The 26,522-nt window shown below is 35.5% G+C and overlaps 3 protein-coding genes across 5 annotated transcripts; all 3 read right to left on the reverse strand.

Annotated features, from left to right (window-relative positions):
* Positions 1-1,819: 1,819 nt before the first annotated feature.
* Positions 1,820-6,829, reverse strand: LOC102219286 (cytochrome c oxidase subunit 5A, mitochondrial). The gene is made up of 5 exons (XM_005795834.2): positions 6,651-6,829; positions 5,825-5,941; positions 2,495-2,616; positions 2,294-2,403; positions 1,820-2,224 (listed from the first exon to the last, which is right to left on the reverse strand). Exons 1-5 carry the CDS (start codon positions 6,721-6,723, stop codon positions 2,221-2,223), a joined length of 426 nt encoding a protein of 141 aa, XP_005795891.1. The 5' UTR covers positions 6,724-6,829; the 3' UTR covers positions 1,820-2,220.
* Positions 6,830-8,444: 1,615 nt separating this feature from the next.
* LOC102223007 (ribonuclease P protein subunit p25-like) lies at positions 8,445-11,288 on the reverse strand. Its single transcript, XM_023345531.1, has one exon. The coding sequence runs from the start codon at positions 9,542-9,544 to the stop codon at positions 8,912-8,914; it is 633 nt and encodes a 210-aa protein (XP_023201299.1). The 5' UTR covers positions 9,545-11,288; the 3' UTR covers positions 8,445-8,911.
* Positions 11,289-11,440: 152 nt separating this feature from the next.
* LOC102223265 (poly [ADP-ribose] polymerase 6-like) lies at positions 11,441-20,620 on the reverse strand. Of its 3 annotated transcripts, XM_023345849.1 has the most exons (23): positions 20,510-20,620; positions 20,356-20,412; positions 19,590-19,667; positions 18,874-18,962; positions 18,726-18,786; positions 17,643-17,733; positions 17,507-17,573; positions 16,688-16,837; positions 16,460-16,592; positions 15,522-15,653; positions 14,933-15,028; positions 14,747-14,839; positions 14,550-14,675; positions 14,406-14,471; positions 14,243-14,310; positions 14,090-14,138; positions 13,470-13,582; positions 13,319-13,391; positions 13,167-13,236; positions 12,996-13,075; positions 12,846-12,909; positions 11,798-11,882; positions 11,441-11,705 (listed from the first exon to the last, which is right to left on the reverse strand). In XM_023345849.1, the coding sequence occupies exons 2-23, from the start codon at positions 20,356-20,358 to the stop codon at positions 11,609-11,611; spliced, it is 1,884 nt and encodes a 627-aa protein (XP_023201617.1). In that variant the 5' UTR covers positions 20,359-20,412; positions 20,510-20,620; the 3' UTR covers positions 11,441-11,608. The 3 variants fall into 3 exon arrangements, with proteins under 3 accessions (XP_023201617.1, XP_023201619.1, XP_023201622.1); XM_023345851.1 differs by lacking the exon at positions 15,522-15,653; XM_023345854.1 differs by lacking the exons at positions 18,874-18,962; positions 19,590-19,667; positions 20,356-20,412; positions 20,510-20,620 and having other exon boundaries at positions 17,507-17,550; positions 18,726-18,778.
* Positions 20,621-26,522: the final 5,902 nt, after the last annotated feature.

Here is a 26,522-nt window from a genome sequence, read left to right on the forward strand (position 1 = left end):
CATCCTTAAAATACCAGAAATTTCACTTAACTTTACATTTTAACCCATCTGATAACTCAGTACTTGATACTTTTTAGCAAATACTTTTCACTTATACTTGAGTAAAAATCTGTTGTTGAAGTAGTGCTACTCTTATTGAGTTGAGTACAATTTTTGGGTTCTCTGGGTAAAATATTAAAGTAAGATTGAAAGCAGAGAATCTGTGAATTTGAAAAAAACAAACAAAAAAACATGCATCACCGCAGCATAATGCTGCCACCACCATATTTCACATTTTCTGTCACCGAATATGACAAACAGGATTTTTTTCTGATTTTATTCTAGCCAGATTTTATCAGAATCTCCTACCTGAGTTGTTGATCCCTGCAGCTCCTCCAGAGTCACCAGCAGTGCCTTGGCAGAGACTCTGCTCAGCTCAGGCCTCCTCTGGGCTACAGCTTTAGGACGGCCGTGTCTTGGTAGGTTCTGCGTTGTGCCAAACCTTTTCCGTTTCCTGACATGGACTGGACGGTGCTCCGGGAGATCGTCAAAGCTCTGGATATTATTTTACAACCAAACCCGGCTTTAAACTTTTCCACGATTCCATCTCTGACCTGCCTGCTGTGTTCCTTGGTCTTCATGATGTTTGTTCTCTGAAGCATTCACAGAAAAACTAATCGGATTACACACAGGTGGTCCTCATTTACCAATAAACTGACTTTTAAGGGGAGCTGAATACTTGCGCACAACACACTTTTCTAATTTGCATTTGGAAAGACTTTTAAAAATGATACACCTCACAATTAAGTTAATCTGATATTTGAGAGAAAAAACTCAGCAGCATGAATATTTTCCACAGGGCATTGAAAGAAAGAACCAGAACTTTATTTGAAGTGCTTCTATTCTTACTCCAAGTGATAACCCTGTGGGTGGTAATCTGTGGTCATAGTTGCCCCGCCCCATTCTAAATAAAGCCCAAGGCAGAGGCAGTTGACATGACCTGATTGATTACAGGATATGAACATAACTCTGCAGCAGTACAGCAAACCTTTCATGGATGTGAAGGAAACTACAAGCAATAAATGCAAAAAGGGACAAAAAAGGGGAAAAAAAGAAACAAAAAACGCCAAATTTAATTGGTTTTAATTTCTTCACCAATCTGCACATTTGAGTATAAAATATTTACCTACTCGGGTTAATTTCTACAAATCTTGTTGGTTTACTATTCGACTCAGGCTGAACAACTGTAATCAGATCTAATGGAACCACTGAAAATGGCCAAATCTTTTCAATTATCATACACCCAATACAAAAATATATATTTAAAAATCTATATTTTCTTTGTAAAAAAAAAAAAAGGCTAGATTTCAGAAAACTAGAAAAATTGTCAATGTATGAACTTTTTAAAACAATTTTATAGGACAGTTATGAAGTTTGTATGAGTTCCAATTACAGTTTTGTACATGAATAAACAATATTCTTAATTATGGATTGAAATGCAGCAGAATTGTCAGCAACTTAAAACCTAAAACTCTTAATGAGTTTTCACAAAACAAAATAATTTGCTATGAGGCAAGTCAGTCAAAATAAGGGTAAAGATATAAAATATGTTCATGTATTTTATGAAAATATATAAAACCATGTTTTTATTTTATATATCTGAAATATATAAATATATTTAGTTCCAGTATGTTTATATAATATTTATAAATAAATATATTTGGCAAATATCCACCAAATATTTAGTAAAGAATAACATCTGGAAGCCATATTTCACTCTTATAAATAAAATAAAATCCATATTTTAACTGATAAAATTAAAAAAAATCCCAAATAGTAATCACATTACACCAACGCCATCGTTGATGAATTTTATTCAACCCGCAAATACATTTTCCCTGAAATGAACAGATGTAACGCAGACTCGATACAGTCAGATGAATCCTTACATTCGTGTGACTCTGCTGCCCCCTGGCGGCAAGACCTTCACAAGCATTCAGATGGTGAGAATCATTTGGTAATGCTTTGATCTAGAGCAACTTGAACTTAAGTCCTGCTAGGCAGATTGTTGAACTTTCAAGAAACGAAAAAAAAGATAAAATTCCAGTATGTTTACGACACACAAAGATTGAATATTCATCCATATTTTACAAGCAAAAGAAACCAGTAAAGGCAAAATTTAATTCAGACGTGTTTTGATGAGGCCAACATTTAAATGCAAGAGCTCGATCTTCTCGTACATCATCTGTGGAAAAAAGAAGGGATATTTAGAAGAGATGAAATGCTTGATTTAAATTAAAATGAATAAACGTACATTTTATCAAGTCCAAGCTCTTCAGGTGTGGAAATGCCGAGTTCGCTTAATGTGGGCTTGAGCTCCTGGATCACGTACGGGTAGATGTCTTTATGAGGCCCGGCTTTGTCCTGAATCAAAGTTAAACTCCATTAGTTTACAACTAAAATCTTTTCTTTAATTTTTGGCTAACATTATTCCCAGACATTCTGAATTTCTGACCTTCACCGCCTCCAGGATGCGGATGGCGCTGGCCAGGTCGTTTAGCCTGCGGCAGGCTCTCAGCGCCGCCTCAAGAATCTTTGGTTCTGGTACCAGGTCGTACCCGATCAACGTGTTCATCCCTGAAACACAGTTTACACTTTACGAGCTGCAGGAAACACAGAACGACTTATTGTATACTCAGACCCAAGCCAATTTGTACCTTTGCTCAGCATTTTCCTCTACTTACCTCTTTTGACTTCCTGTAAACAAAACTTTTGATCTCATGGGTCTTAACCAAGGATGTGCAACAGGCTCTGATTTGTGGTTCTAAATAAATTTTAAATATAAATATAAAAACAACTGGAGCTTCTAGCAATTTTACAGTTTTTCTTTGAGTAATTTAATTGAATCTCCACAACCTAATGACACCAACAACATATTTATATCTAATGTTCTTGTCATTAGGTTGACAAATATTTGCTTTGCTTTTTCCAATATCAATTATATCCATTACTTTTTGCTAATACAAAAAAAAAAGTTTTTTCTGTATTTCAAAACCTAAAAATAGAAAGAAAAATGGTAAAGCTGCAATATGTAACTTTTATAATATTTTTGGTTTAAGTATTTGTTGAAATTGTCATTATTTTGTGACAGAATGATACAAGACAGATAATCTGTAAAAAAAAAAAAAAAGTTAGCTCCTCTGCCTTCTCTCAGCGCTGACTAGAAACAACCAATCAGAACCAGAAGGTGGGTCTATTGCCTCTCTGTTACGCTGCTGCAGCTAGCTTAGCATGTTGTGAATGCTAGGCTAGTTAGCATGACCACTGACAACGGCAGATAAATGTCTTTTTTTGTAACTGCATGTTTCTCTGTCATTAGCACAATTAGCAGCAAGTACATGAGGTTGAGTGACAGCGCTAAGACAAGCCTCCTGGCTCCGATTGGTTGTTTTTGGTCGGGAGCATTTAGCATTGGGAGGAGGAAGATGAGCCCAATCTTTTCACAGATTATCCTTCTCATATTTAAACAATTATGTAAAAAATATAGAGATTTTCTTTTATAAAAAGTTACATACTGCAGCTTTAAATCTCCCATGCAACTAAATTTAATTTTAAATCTTCTGCATTTAATCTGGACCTGATTCCTGCTTATGCTACTAAAGTTTTATGAAATAGCAGAATATGAACCCACGGCAAAACCAAACTAACTAAACAAGCAGCCACACAATCACATTTCATCACAGAGATTATAGAAAATTATTTTATATTTGTTGGTTTAGTTTTTATTACTTAGAAACTGTGGAGTACTCTCCACAGTACTTTTACAAATTTAGAGCACACTTAGAAAGTCCAGAGAATACTTACTTACACTTATTTAGCAACCCAGAACAGGGCTTAGATCTTGGAATCCAGAAAAACTACCTTAGCAACTACATTTTAGACTCCTATTCTCCCAACCCAGAAAAGGAATTAGACCCGAGGACTTATACTTATCTACCAACCCTGCATAGTTTATTTACTTTGGATCAACATTATTAGCTTTTTCTTCCTTTGCTCTTTCTTTTGGTTTGTTATTTTGTTTGTATTTCCTTTTAAATCCTGTAAAGCACTTTGTATTGCATTGTTGCTGAAAATGTGCCATATAAATAAAATTACCTTTACCTTTTCAAAGCAGGTATGAAATGTCCTCCAATAGAAAAAACCCAGCAAAACACATTTTTACACTATATATACAAAGATGTTATTTCCTTATTGGGCCATAATTTTACATTTTAAAATTAAGGACCTTATCCAACAAATGAACAGAGAAAGGTGTTATTTTTTCTAAAAATGTATCAAAAACATAGTCAGTAAGCTAACAGTTAACTTACACCGTCACTTCTGCCTCCAACTTGGAGAGTAAAGACCTTAAATCAAATCTTTATGGCAAATGGATTAAAAAAATCTTCAGATGCAGAAAAGCTCCTTTTATGGAAACACAAACTTGTATTTTACACCCCAGCCCAGTTAATGGAGGCACCAGAGAGAACATTTTGTTGATAAGGGCGTAGTGGAGCCTAAAAGAAATAAATTTAACTTTAAGGTTTAACTAAATTGTGAAAGTAGCCTGAAACACCTGATGTTAGAAACAGAGACTAGTCAGTCTGGTTGGGTGAAAGGGAACGGTAAAAACAAACAAACAAAAAAACAAATCCAAAAGCAAAAAAAGAAAAAATTGTGTAAAGCTGTACATTAAAGCGGATGGAAACAGTTAAAGAAAATTGCATCTCGCTGTGCAATAAAAATTCCTAAACTCACAAGTTTCAACTTGAATTACAGCAAACTTAAAAAACTGATCTTAATGTTTCCAGGAATCAGTAAAGTTCCCTAAAAATATTTTTTCCTGTTTCTTCATATTCACCAAAGACTGCATTCTTCACTGAATTACAGTTGGGAGCAACAGAACCTGACTGCCAGCAGTACACCGAGTTTTATTCAATCCAGACCAGCTAATAAGAAAGGGTTATACATTTATATATTTTGTGCTGCTTTTATCTGCTTCACATTTACTTTGTTGGTGAATAAATCTCAAAAATTATTACATTTATTCTACTTATAGTCAGTGAGCGATAGAAAGTAAGGTAAGGTCATTTATCTTTTAAGGAAGTAAAAAATATATATATTTTAATGCAAACTAGAGAAAATCTGAAAAGCTTTATTTAACTGATAACAGAAAGATTACCACTGCATGTTTATATGCCAGTTTGACATTTATTATATTTATTTTGCGCATTTTTTTCCCTGCAATTACAAATGCAGGTTAAAAGAAGGCTATATAAAAAGACCCTAAGCTATTACACATCTACAATCATAAGGAAGAAACATCTAATCTAAAAGTAGGAAGTGTTACATTTGAGTACAAAATGACTTAAAACTCAGAAAGATGAGCACTCCTCAACAGTACCATTTCAAAAATAAAACAGTTAGGACAGCAAAGGACCATCCAGCTAACTAAAGTAATATAATTTCCTATTCTAGCTTGTGTCTGCGCTCTACACCACTGCTGATGAAAAAACTTTTAATTGAGGTTAATTCTAAAAACGGTTCTGAGAGACAATCCAAACTAATCTTTACTAACCTAAATAATGCAGTCTGAAAATTAAAGAAGATCCATATGGCATGGATGTTGTGATGAGGAATTAATCCAGACCGATTGACTCTGAGTCTAATATTAATCTGACCAAACCCCTGTTGACCTACAGTTAATATAAACCAACCTTGTGGAAGCAACTTCCTCATACCGAAGTTTAGCACCATTCTGCACAATTATTTGTCTTTTATAGATTTGGTGTGATTAAAAACCCACCTTTTCTCAACTCCCATGCATCGATGTCAGGCTTGTTGAAATATGTAATCCAGCGGGCATCAAACTCTTCATCCGTCTCCTGTTTCCCGTGGGAGTAACACCTTGATGCCAGAGGAGCTGTGTGATAAAAAACAAAACAACAGTCAGTGCCTAAAGTCACTTTCAGTGGTGTTCAGTGTTACACAACGTTGTCACATGGAAGGTCATAAGAGGCAAAGTTTGCAGTGAGTGAAGGAGAAAAAGGGCAAATGCTGCGCGTCAGGTGGATCACTTCCATTGTCCGGATATAGGACTGCACGTAGCTGATGATACACTTACGCATTAGACACGTAAGATCAACTGTAAATCTAATGGATATCCTGTAGATCATTCTGACCTAAAAAATGAATTAGATAAGCTGTAATATCACGTAAGCATCAGAATGATGTGCTTTTCTCAGGCGCTGAAGACGCTGCCAGTCCATTTTAGTGCAGAAATGTCCGCAGCCGGCTCACTCAGCAGATGAACTAACACGGTTAGCATGTTAGCATGTCCCAGCTGGGTCATGGCAAGGACACAACCACCCGCGAGCGAGACATTTGGATAATATCACAACAAAGCAGCCTCATATTATGTATTTTTACGTTTTTATGTTAACCGATTGACCAACATGTTAAAAGCTTTAATTAAACTGAGTGTATTATTAAGCGGCCGGCTGGTTAGCTAGCTTAGCTGGGACCGCAGTGTGCTGACAAACACTGGATATCCGCATGAACTTCGCCCCTACACTTTCACACCCTGCCGCATTTAAACAGCCAATTCTCAGAGAGAAACGATAAACAAATACCTTGGCACCTCGGTTGTGTTCGAGTTAAACTCCGAGCACCGGAGACCGACAGTCGGACGGCAGTTCTGAACATGATGCGGCGCAGCCAGCAAGACAAACCGGTATGATTTTATCCGGAGGAAGCGGCTCTAACGGCAGGCGCCAGCAGATAGGTAAGGTCCTTCTGCGCATGTGCAAAGCGGAGCTCATTCTTGACCTGTTTTGGTCTGCCACGAGTGACAGGAAATGTTAAATATGTTTCTACAAATACCTTACACACGAGCCACAAAAGAAAAACAAAATCATAACTGATAATGATAAATTATTAAATATATAAATATGCATATAATCAGATGTGGATAGAGTAGTAAAAGCTGTACTCGGGTAAGAGTATCACCACTTCAGCATATTTTCATTTAAGTAAAAGTAACAAGTATTGCAAGTGCAAGAATTTACTCAAGAAAGAGTGAAAAAGTCTTCTGTAAAAGATTACTTAAGTACTGAGTAACTAAACATAACTATGAACACACGTTTCCGCAACAACAAAACTTGTATATGATAATTATGACTGAACTACCATATAATTATGAGATACTATTTTATAATTTAATCTTAGCTATCTCATAATAATGGAATTTCATACTTGTGCTACCTCATAATGACTTAGCTGCGAATCTTTATAGGTTAGTCATCATGACTAACCTATAAATGTCTTATCTAACAGATACAGATAACCTTTGTTTTTGTTTTCCCATCAAACTGGCAGAAATAAGCTTCCAATCATAACATCTCAGTTCAGTTTCTATTGTATTTTTAAACAAAAACAAAAAACGGGACAACACATATAAATGAACATAAGCCAAGTGGCTCATTTCTGCCTTTATTTCCATTGGCATGTTCATCTTAAAACACAGATTATAAAAACAAGGATGAAAACCACACATAGAACTCTAAAAAGAGTTAAAAATCGACCATAAAATCCACGCATATTTGATTATTGTTGACATTTCTGACTTTACAAGAGGCAGGTTTTAAGAAATGATTTAATATTTTACAATAGCATCATCAGATGGCCAAAAATTTAGTTATCTAAGACTAAAATGAAAAAGAAAATGCATAAAAATAACAATTTCCACGTAGCATATTGAAAGCAGAAGAAATAATTCCTTTTATAAATAAAACTTATGAAGCTAATTACAATATGGATAATGCATATATATATATATATATATTATATATTTGAGACAACACAATGTATTGTGTAGATAGAAAATAATATTTATAGTAATATTATTTCCTTGTTTTTTGTACAAACAAGGAAACTAACTAACTAATAAACTAAAAATGTTTTTGCTTACTATACATAAGAAGGTATAGTAGTGCCCATGCTAACAGATTTCTTTTTGGAGCAGGTTGTATAGGTTACTTATATAAATTTTTCTCCCTTGATAGATAAATAAAACAACAACAGTTTTTTTTATTACAATAGAAAAAACAGAAGCTGACGAATATGAATCTTGAAACTGAAATTATAAATCAGTTTAATTCAGTTTTATTTATTTAACGCCAATTTATGACACTTTACAGAAATATAATCTCAATTCAATTATAAATACATTCCAATTGATCTTAGCTACCAAACCGTACAGAACGCTCAATTAATTATTAAAAGTAGTTTAAAAAGTCAAAACTGTAATAGAGTTAACTTTTGAATATACCTTGCTGCACTTTTGTACTTGATGCTTTTTATTTACTTCATTTCATTTTAGTTTGATAAGTTAAACAAAAATAATTATTATAATTTATATCAACTGATATGAAATGTTTATATTGTGATACGTTTTTCAGCCGTATTGTCCAGCCCTAAAACAGTATCTAATAACTGGGAGTGCACCGATTGCAGTTTTCTGGCCGATCGCCGCTTGCCGATCTTTAAAAAGCCTGACCTGCCGATTCTAATTTTGTCTCTTTTTCTTTGTCTGAAATGTCGCTAAATATAGCAAGAAACTTGTCGAGTTGGAAACAGTGGAGTGACTATTGTTGACTGCAAACATGCAGACATGACCTGTTGGGTCAAACCTCTGTCACAGCAGACCAGAAAAGGACAGCAAACTTGGTTGATAAGATCGGCTTCACATGTAAGTATCGGCCAATCACCGATCTCCCAAAATTAGAACTAGGTGCACCGCTATAAATTACTTCACAAAAAACAATAGTACTTTTTTCAGTCAAACATTACTACGAAGAAGGAACATGTAATTGCACATTTTCTGGCTTTTTAGCTAAACTTTGTAGGTTTTAGGAGGACATCTGGTCCAATCATCCAGACTGAGCCTCTTGGCAGTGTGCAGTAAATTCGGCCTGCCAGCTGTTCTTCGCAGATCCCCTCGTCTCTCCTCTTCCTCTGTGGGACCGCTGAAGGTTTGTGGAGGCTGGTAGCCCAGCTCCTGGGGATCCAGCGGGTCTTTGGAGAGCAGGATGCAGATGGCCGGCACCGTCCTCTCCACGGTTGTGGTCGCTGCTTCCTGCGGTGCGCTCTCCCATACCTCATTAACTGTCATGTAGCAAAGTTTGGACACCTGATGCAGCCCTGCCACTTTGCGTTTCAGGATTTCCACGCAGGTGATGGTCTTGGTGATGCCCCTGCCCAGGCCTGTGAAGACCACCTGTCTCACTGCCGCTGCACTGCTGTCCTGTCCTTCCCCCTGCATGCGGGCGGTTGCAAACCGCAGTAAATTGCGAATTTTGCTTCCTTCTTTCACTCGCATGTGCAGGACGTCTGCAGCAAGGCCAGGAATGGGTAAAGGGGCTCTCTCCTCAGAGCGGCCGATTCTCCGCCGGGTGCCCTGCTCCGGGTGTGGAGGACAAGACGCAAGCTGGACACCAGAAGACAGTGAAGAAGACTGATCTTCCATTATGGTGGAAACTAAATAAGATGATTCTTCTGCATCTGCAGGCTTGTTAATCCATTTTCCTCGAGGTCTAAAAGCAGCAAATTTAAAGAAAATCTGCTTTGCAATCCAAACTTTTCACTTATCCTCATCTTCTCTCGGTCGCCTGTTCGTGGTGTCGAATTTGTTTTGTCTTCTTGGAGCTGAGATGACAGCCTGCAGAGTAAGAAAGCCACTTCTTCTCCTAATCCCACAGTCGTGAAAGAAAAGATGTCCTTGCTCTCTTCAGCTCTGGGGACAGCTGATGCCAACAAACACATGAGGCTTAGAGAAAGACATGAAGAGTGGGACATAGAGCTCTTAAAGGCACATGCTCATTTTTCTTCCTCTAACAAAGTCTCATACATTCATTGCAGTTTTTTAAACAATAATTTAGTGAAATGCTTTAGGACTCAGAGAGTTTACCTGTGTGTAGTTGCTTGGGTTACACGGATGATTGAATATGAGTTAATGAGATTTAACAAAGCGTGCAGTTGAAACAATTCTTTTGTTTTTTACAAATTTGGACTTGATAGTTTCATCTGACGTTCTTATGCTGCAGTTTTGCTGATAATGAACTACAGGAATAAAAAGAGAGAATGAAAAACACTGCGGTACAATAGGGCTGGCTGTTTTGAAGATAAATTTCCTCCTCTCTATCTTTAGAGGCCCATATGGTCCAGGAAAAATATCTTCCTTTGGGCTATAACAGCAACTTCACAGCTCTCCACTCTTCAATTCATCGCCTGCTGGGGTGACCCAGAAAATACTTTCCACACCACTTCTACCTCTTTTTTCCCCCCAGTGAATGACATGAGGACAATCACACCTTAAAGCTACTGCTATTTATTTTGATATCTACACAAAACAGGAAATAAAAGTAAGAATCCAAATGAAAACAAAAGGATTTCTGAGGCACAAATGACCAGCTGTGGGGTTTATCTGAAATTTAATGCCAATGTGTGTTATATTTAATGGTAGTAAAAATGTTAACAAATAATTGTTTTTTTTTTAGTCAGCTACTGACAATGTAAGTTCCTTGACGTGAATCGAATGTCATTCTATAACAGCTTTTCAATTAACAATATTGTCAAAATGTGTTTATGTATTCTTAAAATTAACTTTTGTTTAGTCAAAAAGTTATTTTATCCTGACATTGTTTTGCTCCATAAGTTCTGTTAACGCTGCTGTTGGCGGTTACCGTAGCAACCAGTAACTGACAGTTTCTGTAACTGCCGTTTGGGTTCGAATCAGCTCTGTGTTTTCTTTACCAGTATTATATTTTAACATATACTTTAGATAAATTTAATTACACACAGGGTTTCGTGTGTAATTTCTTTTGCTATGTTTTGACTGTTATCATAACTAATGCTATGCATTTTAGCTCTGTTTAATTTTACAACTGTTAGCTGTTCATTGCTCTGTAGTTTGTTTAGGTTTATTTACTGGATTTTAATTACTGTAAATGGGCAGAAGCTGCTGGATTGATGTTAGCCACCAGTTTGATTTTCTCTCCTCAGAATAAATTCAGTGAATCTGAGTGTTTGTCTACTGGCGCCGAGATGAACAGAGAAGGGCTACAATACTACATTTAACTATTGTACATGTTATGTTTTCTTCCATGTCTTCTTTTGTTTTTATGTAATTTCTCAAAACTGTTTTAGTGACGTAAATCATGTGATATGTGGACCACTGTAAGAACAGCAGCAGCTAAATGTGGATCCTAAATAAACTAAACTAGACTAAACCCCATGTCATTAAATCTCAAACAAGAATGAAGAATGAGTGATGTATTTACAGATTTGATGGTTTGGTTTAAACACAATCTAGTCTTTTACAACAATGACCAAACAAGTGGACTTTTAGGGTAAAGAAAAACAGCTTTAATAAACAGCAAAAAATAGGATCTGTCAAACATAGTAATGAAATACTGTAAAAATATATTTGAAAATATAAAATATTTGCCGTTTACAGCTTAACTACTAAAGTTATTCCGGTTTCCAGTAGATGTGTGTAGGTCCACCAGAAGGCATGTGCACTAGGGCTTTCTCAGCTTGGCTTTGAACCAGTTGCTTGTGAAATTTCCCTCTGGATTTGTGCATCTTGCGTGTTGATGTGTACGTCTCCCACCTGACCGTTTTCATACCTGTTCCAGGAAAAAGCAAACCGTGGTGGAGTATTAATAGGTTTTTATTGAGCTGGGAGGCAGAAATAAACACTGCTGGGTGTTTTACTCACACAAAGAGGAAGCGTGTACACACATGATCGGACACCGGACAAACCCAAATATTTCCGTGCTTCTGAAGAGCCTTTGAGGTTATCACTAAGACACATGGACAACTCTGTTAGATAAGACATAAAGCTACAGTGGTGGAGAAAGTACAAAACGAAAAAAATCTAGTAAAAGTGCCACACTAACATTTTTACTTGAATAAAAGTAAGAACTTGTTTTTAAAAATATTTAAAGTATTGAAAATAAAAGTTGAATGTCTCTAATGTAATGGTCTAGATATCATTAAGTGTGCCTACAGTATCTTTATTTTCTTTACTACATCAATAATGTGCTATTTTAATGAACAATGGAGCAGGTAGTGCATGTTTTTATTGTGTTCACGCTCTGTGACGCAGTTTACATTGACATTTCATCAACTCCACAGTTATTCAACCTTGTAATTGATCAACAGTGAACAATATTTAAATTTCCAGACACTATTTTCAAAACTTTTACCCAAAAATAATTTTTTTAACTGTTTAACTTGACTAAGTTATTGATTACTTTCAAACTAATAAACAAATAGTAAAAAAAACAAAATGTGATTGTGAAGTGAATGTAGCATATTTTAGAAGTGTAGTGAAGTAGAAAGTACAGATACTTTACGTAAAATGTGCCCAGGATCTAAATCTGCTTATAGTTAAAACCAGATATTTAAATACATTTTTTCTCACTGCCTGAAGTTAAATCAGACCAAACTGTACTTGTTTTTCCTTAGTGAGAACGATCAGAATTATTTCTATTTGCTAAATGCCAGAAAACTTGACAAGAATATTTTCTAGATTTGTTTTGTTGTAATTTTTGAATTTGAGGAAAGTTACAAACAAATTTAAAAAACGTTTTCCGGCATTTAGCAAATAGAAATAATTTTGGTAATTCTAACTATGTTTGGTCTGATTTAACTTCAGACAGTGAGAATAAAATGTGTATGTATCTTTTTATTCAGTGTATGTAAATATGTGGTTTCAACTTAAAGTACAGATACATGAAAAATGAAACTGACTAAATATTCACCTTCACAAAGTGCTATGCAGCTCAGATTACTGCTTTGCAGAAACCTTGGTTGTCCTGGTTCCTCCTAAAACAAACAAACAAAAATATGTAGGAAGAGAGATATAAGAAACAGGAAATGCTTTCTTAAAGTGCAAAAATGATTAACCTGACCTGTTTGATTTTATTTATCCGGTTGTATTTCTTTTTGAGTTCCTCTCTGGTTGGTATTTGGTGTTGACTTTTTCCCATGTCTAATCAGGGAGATAATAAAAAATGACTTATGTAAGCTTTAAATTGATAAAGAAGTTTTCTAAAAGGTAATAAAGTACGACGTATTCTTACGCGAATATTCAAAAGATATGTTTGAAATGGGACTCAGATAGATGCCTTTACCATAAGCAGCTCCATGAAGCTTCAAAACAACAAAATAAGTTTCTCAATATTTTTTTTTGTTACAGAAGCTGTAAAGGAGCTAATATTGTTTTTTAGTTTACCTGTAATTTTGTGTACGACGCATTGATTAAGCCTTTTCTCAAGATGGAGTGCCAGTTTTCAATGTGAGAACCGCTGAAGCAAAGAGAAGGTTTTTATAATCAGGCTTTGAACTTGAAGCATTGTGTGACACTTAAACGTGATTTCACTCACTGGAAAGCAAAAGTGCTGCCGTATAATTTCCTGGCAGTTTGAAAGCGAACCTCCTTGGACGGAGGAGCGCTGACCAGCAGGAACTGATGGGGTGTGCGCATAAACCTCAGATGCTGCGAGAAAACAGATTCACAGGAGACAAAAGAGAAAATAAAGATTTTAAAGGAAACCACGCTATAGTCATGGTAATAAAGACGCCACAATAAAGAAAACCCAACTTATTGTTCTTTATGAGTTTATTATTATAATAATAACACATTTATTAATACATTTGAATACATGCATTAACATTTATTAAATTAATACATTTATTAATAAAAGTGTGATTTTTATAGTAATACATTTATTTGAGGTACATTCATCATGATGAATGTATTATTTAGAATAAAATTACTATTGGAATAATAATAAATAATTTTTAGAAATAAACATATTAGAATAAATTTCTTAGTAGTAATAAATTTATTATTTAAAATAACTATTATTATTATTATTATTCCAATAATAACTTTATTCTAATAATAAAATTATTGTCCTGTTCTATTTTTGTACGTATTTTTTCACCAAGTGAGTCTTTTAATGATTTTTAGCCTGTGAGTATTTTTAACCCACCTACCTACCTTGTTGAGTGGAAGCTTGACGATGTGTGATCTGTTGCTTGCTAAAATCCTATAAGAAAAGTAGAGATGACTGGACATTAATTTAAAACAACCTCTGATTTAAGACATTTTAATTTAATACAGTTTGACTGCCAGCCTAGATTAGGCCCTCACCATTGTAGTAAAGGATGAGAGAGGGGGTCTATCTTGTCCATTTGCTTCTTTATCTCAGAATATGGACCCTGAATATGAAGGACAGCAATTAGATTACATCCAAATGAAGCTGAAAGTCAGGGAGAGAGGAATATGTTCATCTTTTTATATTTAAAACAATCACCTGAGCCATCCTCCTGATTAGCAACACACCATCCAGAGCTTTCTGCAGCCTTTCATAACTCTTCCTCTGTCACAGAAAGCACAGATAATTTAATACGATATAAAAAACATGCAGCTGTTTTGAGCAGTAACTTTCAGCTGATACCTTGGGGCTAAAGGCCAGAGTTTTGGGGTTGCACGGATCAACAACGGAGGGGTACGGTTCAAATATAATGCTTTTTCGAGACGACTGAAGGGCAGCTCTGCACATGGCCACCAGCAGGTCGATCACCTGGAGTAGCAGAAATTACTGAAATACTGAAATATAAAATCACTCCTGAAGCACATGAACGTGTCGCTGACCTCTGCACCTGTCGCGACCTCTTCTGTAGCTCCAGACATGACTCCCAGCGTATGATAGGAAAATACGCAAAGCTCCCTGGTGCAAACTGCAGTCTGCAAACAAAAGCGGAATCTCCATTAAACACACACCCACACACACACACACACATCTGAATCTCCAGCTAATTTAATTTCATAAAGTCGTACCTTAAGCATCGGCCCATTTTGGAAAACATGCCGCTCGTCACAAACAACGCAGTATTCATTCAGCGTTGGGATTCTCTGCTCAGCGTACCTCATTATCTGTGCACATGAATTAAGATCAGATTTATTTTAAAACATTATAAAAAAGGAAACAAAATAAAGCACTATTTTACAAAGCAATACTTTACCAAAAACGAAACAGGCTTAAGTATATTTCACTACCATAGCATTGAAGAAACTACACTTGTTTGTTGCTGTTTAATACACTAAGGAATAAAAAATGCCAGACTCTCAGCGACTCTTATCTGGCTCTCAGTGTCTTAGAAAAAAACAAATAAAACAAAAAAACTGAGGATTAAAACAGGGAAACAGTATTTTTGACTATAAATCCTACAGTAACTGAAAACAACCAACACTGAGCATTTAAACATTCAATTTTTTAGATTTTGGCCAAAAATTGAAGCTAAACTTTGAATGTTAAGTATTTGTGCTGACTTGAGATTCACTTTTTTAAAAAACAAGAATGTGTGTTTTTGAACCAACACGACATCACTGTGCCAAGCTATTAAGGAAGGACAGAGTCCTGCCTTGCCTGTACTAAGAAGCCGTGCTGGAGGGTCGGCGTGCTTTTACAGTGTTTGATGGCCTGGGAGGTGAACAGCAGCTCCACCAGCTGTTTGGTGCTCAGATGTGCTGAAGATTTGACAGCTGAGACCATCACTCTCTGCAGATAAAACCAGACATTGGCCACAGAGCCCATTTATAGAAAAAGCACCACACAAATCAATATATATATAGATATATATGTATACTTTTCTTAAAGGTGACCTGTTATGCTTCTTTGAACAGGTTAGGATAGGTCTAAAGGGGATTTAAAACATGTTGATTACATTTTTTGCACAAAATCATTCTTAGACAATGAGATTTTTGTCAGCTCAGTTCTGAATATTTTGAGCTCCTTTGAGAATGAGCTATTTTAGGGTCTCTGTCACTTTAAATTCAAAGAAGCTGCTGCTGGCCCGCCCCCCAACTCAACGTTTACACTCACCTGAAAATGGCTGAACACAGATATGTAATTATAAAAACTTGTCTTTTCTAGCCGCCATTGTACAGCAGTTAAACCAGCTGACCAAACATCCTGGAGTTCTGCCTGGGTTGCTAGGTAATGGGCGAAGCTCCGCTGTGGTTCTGACTTAACATTCTGAGGGTTTTAAAAATGTCTCATTTTCCAGATAACAAAAATAAATGTAACTTATTGCCAAATACATTTTTTTGAGTGTATGAATTGTTTCTAGAAGCAGTTGAGACCCAAATGGAAGTACAAAAACATGTAAAATGTTAATTTTGCTAATAGATCCACTTTAAACACCAACATTTCTAAACACAAATTGAGTTTAGAATTTTAATTTAATTCCAAGCAAAGTGAACATATTTGGTAAATAAAATAAAATACATTTCTTCCCAAGAAATGGTTGCAACACAACCATTTCCAGCCTCATGTACATCAAATTATTAACAGGAAGTCCCAACCTTTCCTCCAGCTGTGTAAGTGAACAGTTCTCCCGTTGAGTTCTTTATGTCATAAGAAGTTGTTAGACTGGTGAAGTGATTATGTTTCATTGCATTCCTTTCTTTGCCTGTCGGTTCCTGCATCTCATTTGGCCTGTTCATGTTGGAGAAAAGATGATAAATGCATCAATGAACGGATCAATCCAAACCTAGAGGAGAGAGAAGTTGCTTTATGAAGCTTCATTGTACTTTGAAGGTGGTAACCAAACGCTGAACCGAGCGCTGAACTTCTTGATGGTGCCGCTGGGTCGGTACCAGTTGTGTCTGCTCTTTCTCTGGACAACAGGGCTGTCGTTGGTCAGATGTTTCCACTCCTGAGATATGAAGACTCTAAGAATACTGAGGAACAAACAAAAATTGGTAACCAAAAGAAGGTCCATAAATTATTTCAAGCTACAATCATGTATGGGGGATTTCTTTTTTCTTTTGCGTTACTTTGTAGTACGAGATTTTTGTAAGGCTTTCCCATAATATCTTATTTGTGAATTTTCTAGAAGAAATATGAAAATTACTAAGATATAAAAGTCAAACATTTGCAAGATAAAAACTCAAATATTGAGATTAGTCTCATAAATTTTCTTTAACAAAAAGTGCATATTTTCTGAAATTGTAAAGTCAAACATTTTCCACTTTGGATCTCAGAAAGGTCCAAGTTTTCATATTAGTAAAATTCAGAGAATAATCTCAACGTTTCAGAGTTTTCTCTCCCAAACTTTTGACTTTTGGAGCTTAGCAATTTCCTTGTTTTATCTAGAAAACGTCTGAGATTAATCTCAAAATTTCAGAGATTTTTTTGGGGGGAGAAATTTACTCCTTTTTTTTCTATCTATGATGGCCCTAATATCCTGTCAAAGTTAGTAGCTCAATTTTCATACAATTATCTGCAACAATTTTAAATTAAAGTACAGCTTTTAATTGTATTTGCAAATTTATTGCAAGGAAATGCAATACTTTTGTGAGGAAATGCAAAAAAAAATAAATCCCCATGTCCACTAAGAGAAAACTCACTTTTGCAGTTGTCTTCCTATACTGAAATCATCAATATTGGATGGCTGGAAAACATCCACAGAGGGAGCTGTAGTGAGAAACATCGATTACTCAGATGTCAGGAGGATTGGTTGAGGTTTTAGTTCCTGGGGCTCACCGGGTCCGTCCAGATACTGAGACGGGAAGAAGTGCAGCCGGATGATGATTGGCTCTGATGGATTAATCCTCCAGGCTTTAGCCACTTCCACCTGAAGACACCAAACACTGAGGTCAGACCGAACCGGAAATCTGTAATCTCTGTTTGGTTTCTTTACTGTTTGGAAGAGTCGACTGTAGGAAAGCTGCATAACTTCCAGTCAGCTTTCAACGTCTATGTGGGCTGCAGGTTCAAGCTGATAAAATATACTACTGTTAAATTTCAAGTCTCATGTTTCTTTTAATGTACAACAAAACTGAAAAAAAACACCTTAAATACACCCTTTGAATACAGAATATTAACTTTTTTAAATATTTGGCCTACTGGGCTGTAATTTTGTTATTATGTTTTTTAAAAGTCCAATTCTCTCATAGGACGAAGTATTAGGGCCGCCGTAGATAAAAATAAAGGAGTAAATTTCTGCCAAAGCACTCTGAAATTTCTGAGATCTCAGAAATTTTCTAGAAAAACCAAGAAAATGTCTGAGTTTCAAAAGTTTAACATTTTTGTCTTTTGAAAATTTCCACAGCTCAAAGGTTTTCTACTTTTGAAACTCTGAAATGATCTTGTCTTTTCTAGAAAATTTCTTAAGATTAATCTCAAATTTTCTTTGTTCTTCCTTCCAATTTTCAACTATTCCAAGTAATATTGCCACGATTTTTTTTCTAGAAAATTACAGAGATTAATCTCAAAATTTCTGAGTTTTTTGGCAGAACTATTTTTTTCCCCAACAGTGGCCCCAATACACAATTGCAATCTAAAAAACCAGCTGAGCATATAGCGATTTTTGAAACTATTCAACAAACTGTCCCTCTATTTTATTTTGTTGCATTAAATTAACAAATGAGACCAATGCCAATCTATGTACAGCATATGGCAAATTCAAATTTGAAGTAATATTTTGATTTCACCAACATGCTGAGAATCTGTTGAGGGACATAAATATTGGACTTGGAACTCATCAACAAATATAATTCATCAAAATACTGATGGAAGCTGGTTTTATACTTGAATATTTTGTAATAAAACAAGAATTTAACTTACATCCACAATGTTGGGGTTAATGTTCAGCTCCACATCCATGCCACCAATTGATGGGTATTCCCTAACAAAAGAAGAAAAGGGGGAACTTTTATGGAAAATTCAGCTGAGATCTTTACATTTTCAGGAACCCAACAAAAGACTTTTCTACCTGACAGAGACGGCAGCATCTGAGTACAAAGACCGGACGGCTGCCATGTCTGCATTCAGCTGGTGATAAAGGTCAGTGGCACAGCTCTCCTGCTGAGACAAACACTAATATGCTTACTGTACGTCCGCTCTGATGGCTCGGCGCTGCAGGGGGCTGAAATACTTTAAATGCAATAGCTGGGAGGAGTCCTGTGGTGATTAGAAAATGCTTTCAACGCAGAATGCAGGGGATATTTAGTCTCAGTTTGACTTCAATTGAGAAATAACTGCAGCACAGATGTGATTATGTAATAATACACATTGATAATAATAATGAAATACTGAGGAAGACAAGCCCAGATTCAAATCTGATGGTGATTAATAAAAAAAAGATGAAATTTCAAGTAAACTGTTTTTCTATCTGCTAAAACATATTTTTAATCTGTTATTTTTTACATTAACGCTCTTATGACCTGAATTATGGATATAGACCACTTTGATTTGTTAAGAATTCAAAATTGTCCCATAAAATAAAAAAGTGTAATGAATGAGTATTTCTGCCTCTTTTTCAACTTCAACTTTCTGTATCTGAACGTTTTGACACTGTGTGTTTTGACCGTGCAATCAGGGTTTAAAGTGCATAATTTAAAAATTTTGTCTGACTGGTAGGATGGGAATAAGAGGGTTAAATATAATCTGCCATGGGTTTTTTTTCTTTACAGTTTCACTGAAAATCACCTGGATTCCACACAGGAAGTCCTCTGAGTCGCTGCCTTCTTCATCGCTGCAGCTCTCAGCCCACTGATCCCACGCATCCTGTGGTTAGTAGAGGAAAACTGTCAACTAAAAGTGCTTATTTATTCATTTATGTATATATATTGATTTGATCATTTATTTGTCAAGTAAATAAGTAATTATTTAAGTGAGTTTCTGGGGCTCACCAGCAAATATTTATTGAGTAAGTAGTTGATGGTAAAGAATAAATAGTTAAGCAAGTATTTATTTAGTTATTATTAAGTAAATATTTAGTTATTTATTTACTTAATAAATAAGTATATTTTATTAATATTCACAAATATTAATAAAGAAATATTGTTTTATTTATTAAGTAAATACCCTTTAAAAATATCAACCAAAAGCTAGAATGTATGAATTTATTAAATACATTAATGTTTATTTATTTCTTAAACAAATATATATTTATTCATTTAAATGTCAACCAAAAGTTAGCATTTATTAATTAATTTATTTATTAAATAAATAAACACTTGCTTTTGTTCAACATTTAATTATTTTTATTTTATTTATCTGTTTATTCATTGATTGATCTCTGCAATTCCCATCAAAAGTAAATCAATAGTCAAATGAACTTTGCCATAAGCAGCAGTCAAAGGGGAAAATAGTTTTTTTTTAAAATATATATATTAGAGGGCTGATCCAGTCCAGGTGAACCATTGATGAAACTACAACAGGAGAAAACAACATGTTGATTTTATGGACTCACCATGAGGTAATTTCTTTGAATCTCTGTCAGAAGTGATCAGAGTTTTCCTCGCGTTGACTGTAATCATTAAAAATAATAAATAACTTCAGAAGCGCTCAACAGCAACAACAAAATAATAATAAACCCAATTAATTACATACAAAATAGCTCTTACCTCTCCTCTGGTGAATATATTCGGCCTCCTCATATTTCAGACAAATTGATGAAAACGATAGCAGGTTTCCCACACGTGTCAGGGAGATCCCAGCTAAAAGTGGGTTTCCTGTCTGGAAGCTCCTGCTCATTAGTCCTCTCTCTGTGTGGGTCGCCACATGTTCAGTCTGGCTTGCAGGTCACATGACTGGACTCAAACTGGGGGGAAGTTCAGGTTTACACCTGAACAGGATCAGAGAGCTCTGCGGCTTGTTGTCTCTATAAGTTTCAAAGTGCATTTTTTTTTATGGAATCAATTTCACCAGTCACGTCTTACATCCTGATTTAAACAAAGAGCAGGGCTGTATGGGGTTGATGGATGACGGCCGAGGCGCTGTTTGACATCTATTAGTCACCCCGTCTCTGTGCTGCATCACCGCTGACCTTAATCAGCAGTTAGCCTTGTTAGCAGCCGCCTGCTGCTCTGCAGTCTGGCTCAGATTAGATATTCTTCCACGACTCCCTGCATCGGTGCACTTCTTCTCCCGACAGGTCTTCTCGGGGTAATCTACTTAAAGATGTTTGTGTCGGGGGTTGATTGAGAACAAATTCATGGATCCTTGGGCTTCATGCACAAAAACTGTCTGGCTTTCTCCCCTTCATTCTGACTCTCAGGTCGATTTTTGATCGGGCAAATCAGCCACCAGTAGAAGTCGTAAATGATTTCGTAGCTGCTTTATGCTACATTCACACCGCAATGATCCAAATCCGACTCTTTTTTTTTTTTTTTTTTGCCTTAATCCAACCCGGATCTGATCTTTTCCTGACAGTCTGAACAACACAGATCGGATTTTTTCGAATGCGACTCAGGCCACTTGGATATGTGGTTCTAAATCCGATACATATCTGATCTTTTCACATTTAAGTTGCATTCATCCGACCCGAACCTCGTTGATACTCGATAAACGTCACTATTCTGCGTCGAACAGACAAACAACAACGAATGACGAGGATTAAGTTGTTAATGCTCCGCTGGATAACAACTTTAAAATTGTAAGATATGCTCCACCATTAGCATTCGTGTTTACATAAACAAACACTGAGCATCTTCTTCTTCTTCTTCTTCTCCTCTTATGGCGGTTGGCAGAACACGAAGCACGCTCGCTACGTGTGACGTTACAGCGCCCTCTACAGCGCGTGCGGGACACTTTCAGCTCGTTTGTTGCTCAGACGGAGATCAAGTCGAATATAACTGGAAGTGGAAACGACCACGCAGAAAAACGTGGGCTTTCACAAAAAATAGGTATTGAGCATTAAAGTCTGCAGGGTAAACGCGGCCGTAGAAATGTTCAGCAATGGCGGCGGAGAAAGTGAAGGAAGCCTTTCAGTCCGTATTAGCCAACGCTTCCAAGTACTGAATTAGCATTAGCAGATCGGCTCTTCTCTCTTCAATGGGTCATAGTTGTTTACAGCTCAGGCAACTTGCAGCGAGCTTTCAAAGCGTCCAACACCAAATTCGGAACCAACAAGAAATTCTTCTGTTCAACCTGAGCAGTTTGCTCTGTGGTTGTGTTCACCAACATCAAGATGTGTTTTCATTAACCGTAGTACTGTACAGCGCAAATTGAAATTGCAAAAATAAATTTGCTTAATGGAAACACGCGAATTTTGATTAAAAACAAAAACAAAACTCAAGCTTTTTGATAAAAGCCGGGTCGAAATAGATGCATTTAGCAAAACTGCATTGAAAACACTTTTTTCCCCGGATCACACAAGTGACGTCATCATCAGCCGGATATTACTACTGGCGAAAACGACAAAGAAGACTACAGGAAGTGTTAGGAGGATGATGGGGAGATGTTTTATTGGACAATGTATAGCTGGCTCCACCAGAGCTCTCACATCATCACACAGTTCATGATAAGTTGTGTGTCATTCGAATGTGTTGAATAGCTCTCCTGTAATCATACTACAATTTCCTCAAAACGACTTATGTATTCTCTCCAAAATATGCTGCAAAAGTATTCACACAACTTTAACCTTTTCATATGTTCCCTCATTATAACCACACACTTCAGTATATTTTATTAAAATGTAATATGATGGCTCAACACAAAGGAGAAATAATAATAACAATTTTGAAGTAGGGCTGAAATGATGAATCTGATTAATGTGATGATTATTAAAATAACAGTCAGCTAATTTAGTAATCAATTAACAGCTAGCTAGAGGATACAGACTCAAAGTAAGGCCAATTTCTGAAAGAATAACTTATTCAAAGCTGTAATTAAGCCAAAACTGTACAAAATGTAAATATATATTTTTATTTAAGATGTTTAAAAATCCTTTGTCTGTAAATATGTTCTACCAAAATATCCTCAACAGACAGTTTTGGTGACACCTGGTTCAAATTCTATAAAAAAATATTTAAAAATTCCCATTTAGAACCTTTTACTTTACACTTACTAATCAGGTAATCTTAAAAGAATATTGACTGACTAGCCCTACAATATCTCAATGCATAGCAGAAAGGACTGATTTCTATTATAGATGTTGTTGATTGTATTTCTTTTTTGCTAGAAATGATCAAACATACTAGGGGGATGTTGTCTAATTTGACGATAAAATGTTTATTTTCTTATTTAAAAAAGAATTGGATTGTTTGTTTATTTGCATATTTTAATGTACCTCTAATATATATTAGACTTAAATGAAAAATCAGCAGAATGTGCCAGATTTTTTCCATCCGATTAATGGTCAGAATAATCGATGTGGGAATTCTTAATTAAAATAATCGTTAGTTGCAGCCTTATTGTGAAGTGGATGGAAAATGATGCAGTTTCCACTGACATTTTTGTGATTCATTGTTTGGAAAATAGCTGAAGCTGAACCAGATGGACTGGAGAACGTCTGTGAATAGCTGCTCATCCCTTCTGAACTGGATATGCTCCGGGATCCCCGAGGATGATCTGGATTTCCTTCCTGAAGCACGTACTTTGCGAAGTGATCTTGTATAAGGCAACGAAAATGGACTTGGTCTTGTTTGTCTTCTAATTTATTTCAAGTGACGTCTGCATAATGTTCACACGTCTGCAATTAATGGCTTGTCAGGCGCTAATCAGGTTACAATACTTCAGCAGATTATCTAGTTTCATTGTCCAGGATAAAACTGCAGACAGGTCAAGTTAAAGGAGGTTTAAGACAGTTCAGCCAATCGACCACAAGAGGGAGCTGGAGCTGAGTTGTTGAGCGTGTCCCACATTCTGGTTTCACAGTTTTTTACTGTTGCACAGCACTTTTAGCCAATGTTTAAAATTATAGGAAATGGACACATGAAATTAAATATGACTTGAAGAGACTTTCATGACCTTACATTCTGTTCTATAGTTGTAATGGGTTGTGTTGCGCTTTCAGGACAGCAGTAATTGTTAATCTGTTTGATTTTATTATTATTCTAGACTTTAAATGAATTTCACTCTGAGTGGAGTTGTGCATTTTCTCTGAGGCAGTGGCTTCTTCTGGATTTACGGTGTGTAAATGTGTCCTTTTCTGTATTGGGTAAAGGTTTGGAATCAGTTTTCTCCTTTCTAAAAAATGAAAGTCCTTGCATGCTGCAAAATATTGGCCAATTTATAAGTTTATTTAAGTTTTGAACCTTTGGCCATTTGTGCAAAAACTCAGCAAATTTAGACTTGTTAAATTATATGAAAACATAGTGAGGTTTTTCTTCGATCTGGGAATTAAAACAAGTATTTGTCATGTTTGTTTGTTTTCAGAATTAAAATTATCCACACTGCAAAAACACAAACGTTTTAGCAAGTAAATTTGGACTAGTCTCTAGTGCAAATATCCTTCTATACTTGAAATAAGACCAAATTAACTTACATGTAACTTTTCAGGAAAATATAAGAGCTTGTTTTAAGTAAATAATGCCTTAATAATTTTTTTTTAAAAAGTATTACTTTCAGTTATAACAAGCCATTTTCCCATGTAATGAGTGGAACCAGTACTTTTTCATCAATATTAAGGAATATTTGACTTAAAGCAAGCTCTTATATCTTGCTAAAAAGTAACTTGTTGCAAATATATTACAATATTTTCACTAGAAACTAGATCAAAAATACTAAATAAGATTTTGTGTTTTTGAAGTGCATGTTCTGGATTTGGTAAAAAAAAAGGAAAGACGAACTCCCTTCCCCTTGTATTGGCTGCATTTCCAGATAGTAATGAGACAGCACATCTTTACCATATTCATTACCGGACAGGAATCTGTAGGTATGTGCTGAAAACGGCCAGGGGGAGGATTTGATTTTATGTGAGCTACGGTATGTTGGATATGTGTCTTGGAACTAGTGGTCGTTCAGATCTGTGTGACATGATCTATCGTGACAACATAACAGCCAGACGGAGGTGCACATCCACCTTCTATTTTTGGTGAAGTTTCTGCCTGAGCCTAACCAGAAATCTGGGTGTTGGTGTCCTACCCACCGAGTCGGTCGATAATAAGGTTACATGCACTTGAGTCATCGCCTGTCTGCCTCCCGACAGGGTAATAACTCCATCAGGTCTCTGAAGAACGCCATGGTGGCAGCAAGAAGAGGAACCCTGCTGATCTAAAAAAACACAAAACGAAAAAGACTTCTGAGAGAAGACAGACATAAAAACTACTGAACTGACTGTTTATTGTTGTTTGTTTATAAACTAAAGATAATAATTATGCATTTAAGTATGATGGTGTGTCAAGCCCATCATAGATTTTTTTGTATCTGTATTTATTTATTTCAAATAGGTAAAAAAAAAAACAACAAGAAAACAAGTAGGACAAAGAAAAACATGTGCATACATCACCAAGAACCAAATTTGGTTACCACTACTTTTATTTTTGAAAAAGACTAAGAAGAAGTGATCACTCTGCAAAAACACAAAGTCTTGCCAAGTGTTTCTTTTGGTTTAGTTTCTAATGCAAACATCTTAGTACACTTGAAACAAGACATAACTAACTTACCCATAACCTTTCAGCAAGAAATCTGAGCTTATTTTCAGCAAATAATTCCTTAATATTGATTAAAAAGTATTAGTTCTGCTGGCAGATTTGTTCACTTATAGCAAGACATTTTTCCATAAGTTAATTTATCTGCCAATAGAACTAGTACTTTTTCTATATTAAGGAATTATTTACTTCAAAAAAGCACTTTTTTCTTGCTGAAAAGTTACTTTAAATTTTCTAGAAACTAGACCAAAATTACTTGAAAAAACACAAGATTTTGTGTTTTTGCAGTGCCCTTATTTAATCCCCTTATCTCAATTTAATGAAATACATTACCTACTGACTCAATAATTACCAAAGATTTGTAATTAAAACCATGTTATAATATTCAATGTTCAGATAGATAAATCGGATTAGTACATTTCTGCCAAAAAACTCAGAAATCTTTGGATTAATCTCAGAAATTTTCTAGAAAAAAAACATGGAAGTTTCTGAGTTCAAAAAGGCCTCAGTTTGCAAGAAAAATCTCCGAATTTTCTGAGTATCAAAAGTTGGAAATTTAGAAAAATGTCCAAAAGTCGAAAATTTTCAACTTTGAAAAATATACATTTTTTCTACAAAGTTTCTGAGATTAAACTCAAATTGTCTTATTTTTTTATTTTTAAAGCTCTGAATTGTTCCAGTAATTCTCTCTCTGAGATTAATCTCAAAATTTCCGTGCTTACCAATGTTTTTGCCTTTTGGAGATGAGAAATTTCTGAATCTCTTTTTAGAAAATTTCTGAGATTAATCGAAACATTTCAGAATTTTTCTGGCAAATTTTCAACTTTTGCATCTCATAAATGTCTGAGTATTTTTCTAGAAAAATTCTAAGATTAATGTCAAAATTTATTAAATTTTTGTCGGAAATGTATTCCTATTTTTTTCTGCTACCTACAATGATCCTAAGACTCAGTTATATTTAAGAAAGAGAAAATCTTAACAGAAGGAAAACTTTTCCCATATTTCTGCAAAACAGCAAGCAAGACCCAATCAAATAAGGATATTT

The sequence above is a fragment of the Xiphophorus maculatus genome, chromosome 2 (assembly GCF_002775205.1).
Source record: "Xiphophorus maculatus strain JP 163 A chromosome 2, X_maculatus-5.0-male, whole genome shotgun sequence".
NCBI lineage: Eukaryota > Metazoa > Chordata > Actinopteri > Cyprinodontiformes > Poeciliidae > Xiphophorus > Xiphophorus maculatus.

What these genes read in the sequence shown, in the direction of transcription:
- LOC102219286 (XM_005795834.2), bottom strand. Translation starts at nt 6,723, where the DNA reads ATGTTCAGAACTGCCGTCCGACTGTCGGTCTCCGGTGCTCGGAGTTTA. An exon ending in TGCATGGGAGTTGAGAAAAG is followed by an intron (nt 2,617 to 5,824) that starts GTGGGTTTTTAA and finishes ACTGTGTTTCAG; the next exon opens with GGATGAACACGTTGATCGGG. An exon ending in GCATCCTGGAGGCGGTGAAG is followed by an intron (nt 2,404 to 2,494) that starts GTCAGAAATTCA and finishes ACTTTGATTCAG; the next exon opens with GACAAAGCCGGGCCTCATAA.
- LOC102223007 (XM_023345531.1), bottom strand. Translation starts at nt 9,544, where the DNA reads ATGGAAGATCAGTCTTCTTCACTGTCTTCTGGTGTCCAGCTTGCGTCT.
- LOC102223265 (XM_023345849.1), bottom strand. An exon ending in AAAATGGGCCGATGCTTAAG is followed by an intron (nt 14,840 to 14,932) that starts GTACGACTTTAT and finishes TTTTGTTTGCAG; the next exon opens with ACTGCAGTTTGCACCAGGGA. An exon ending in CATATCTTTTGAATATTCGC is followed by an intron (nt 13,076 to 13,166) that starts GTAAGAATACGT and finishes CTCCCTGATTAG; the next exon opens with ACATGGGAAAAAGTCAACAC.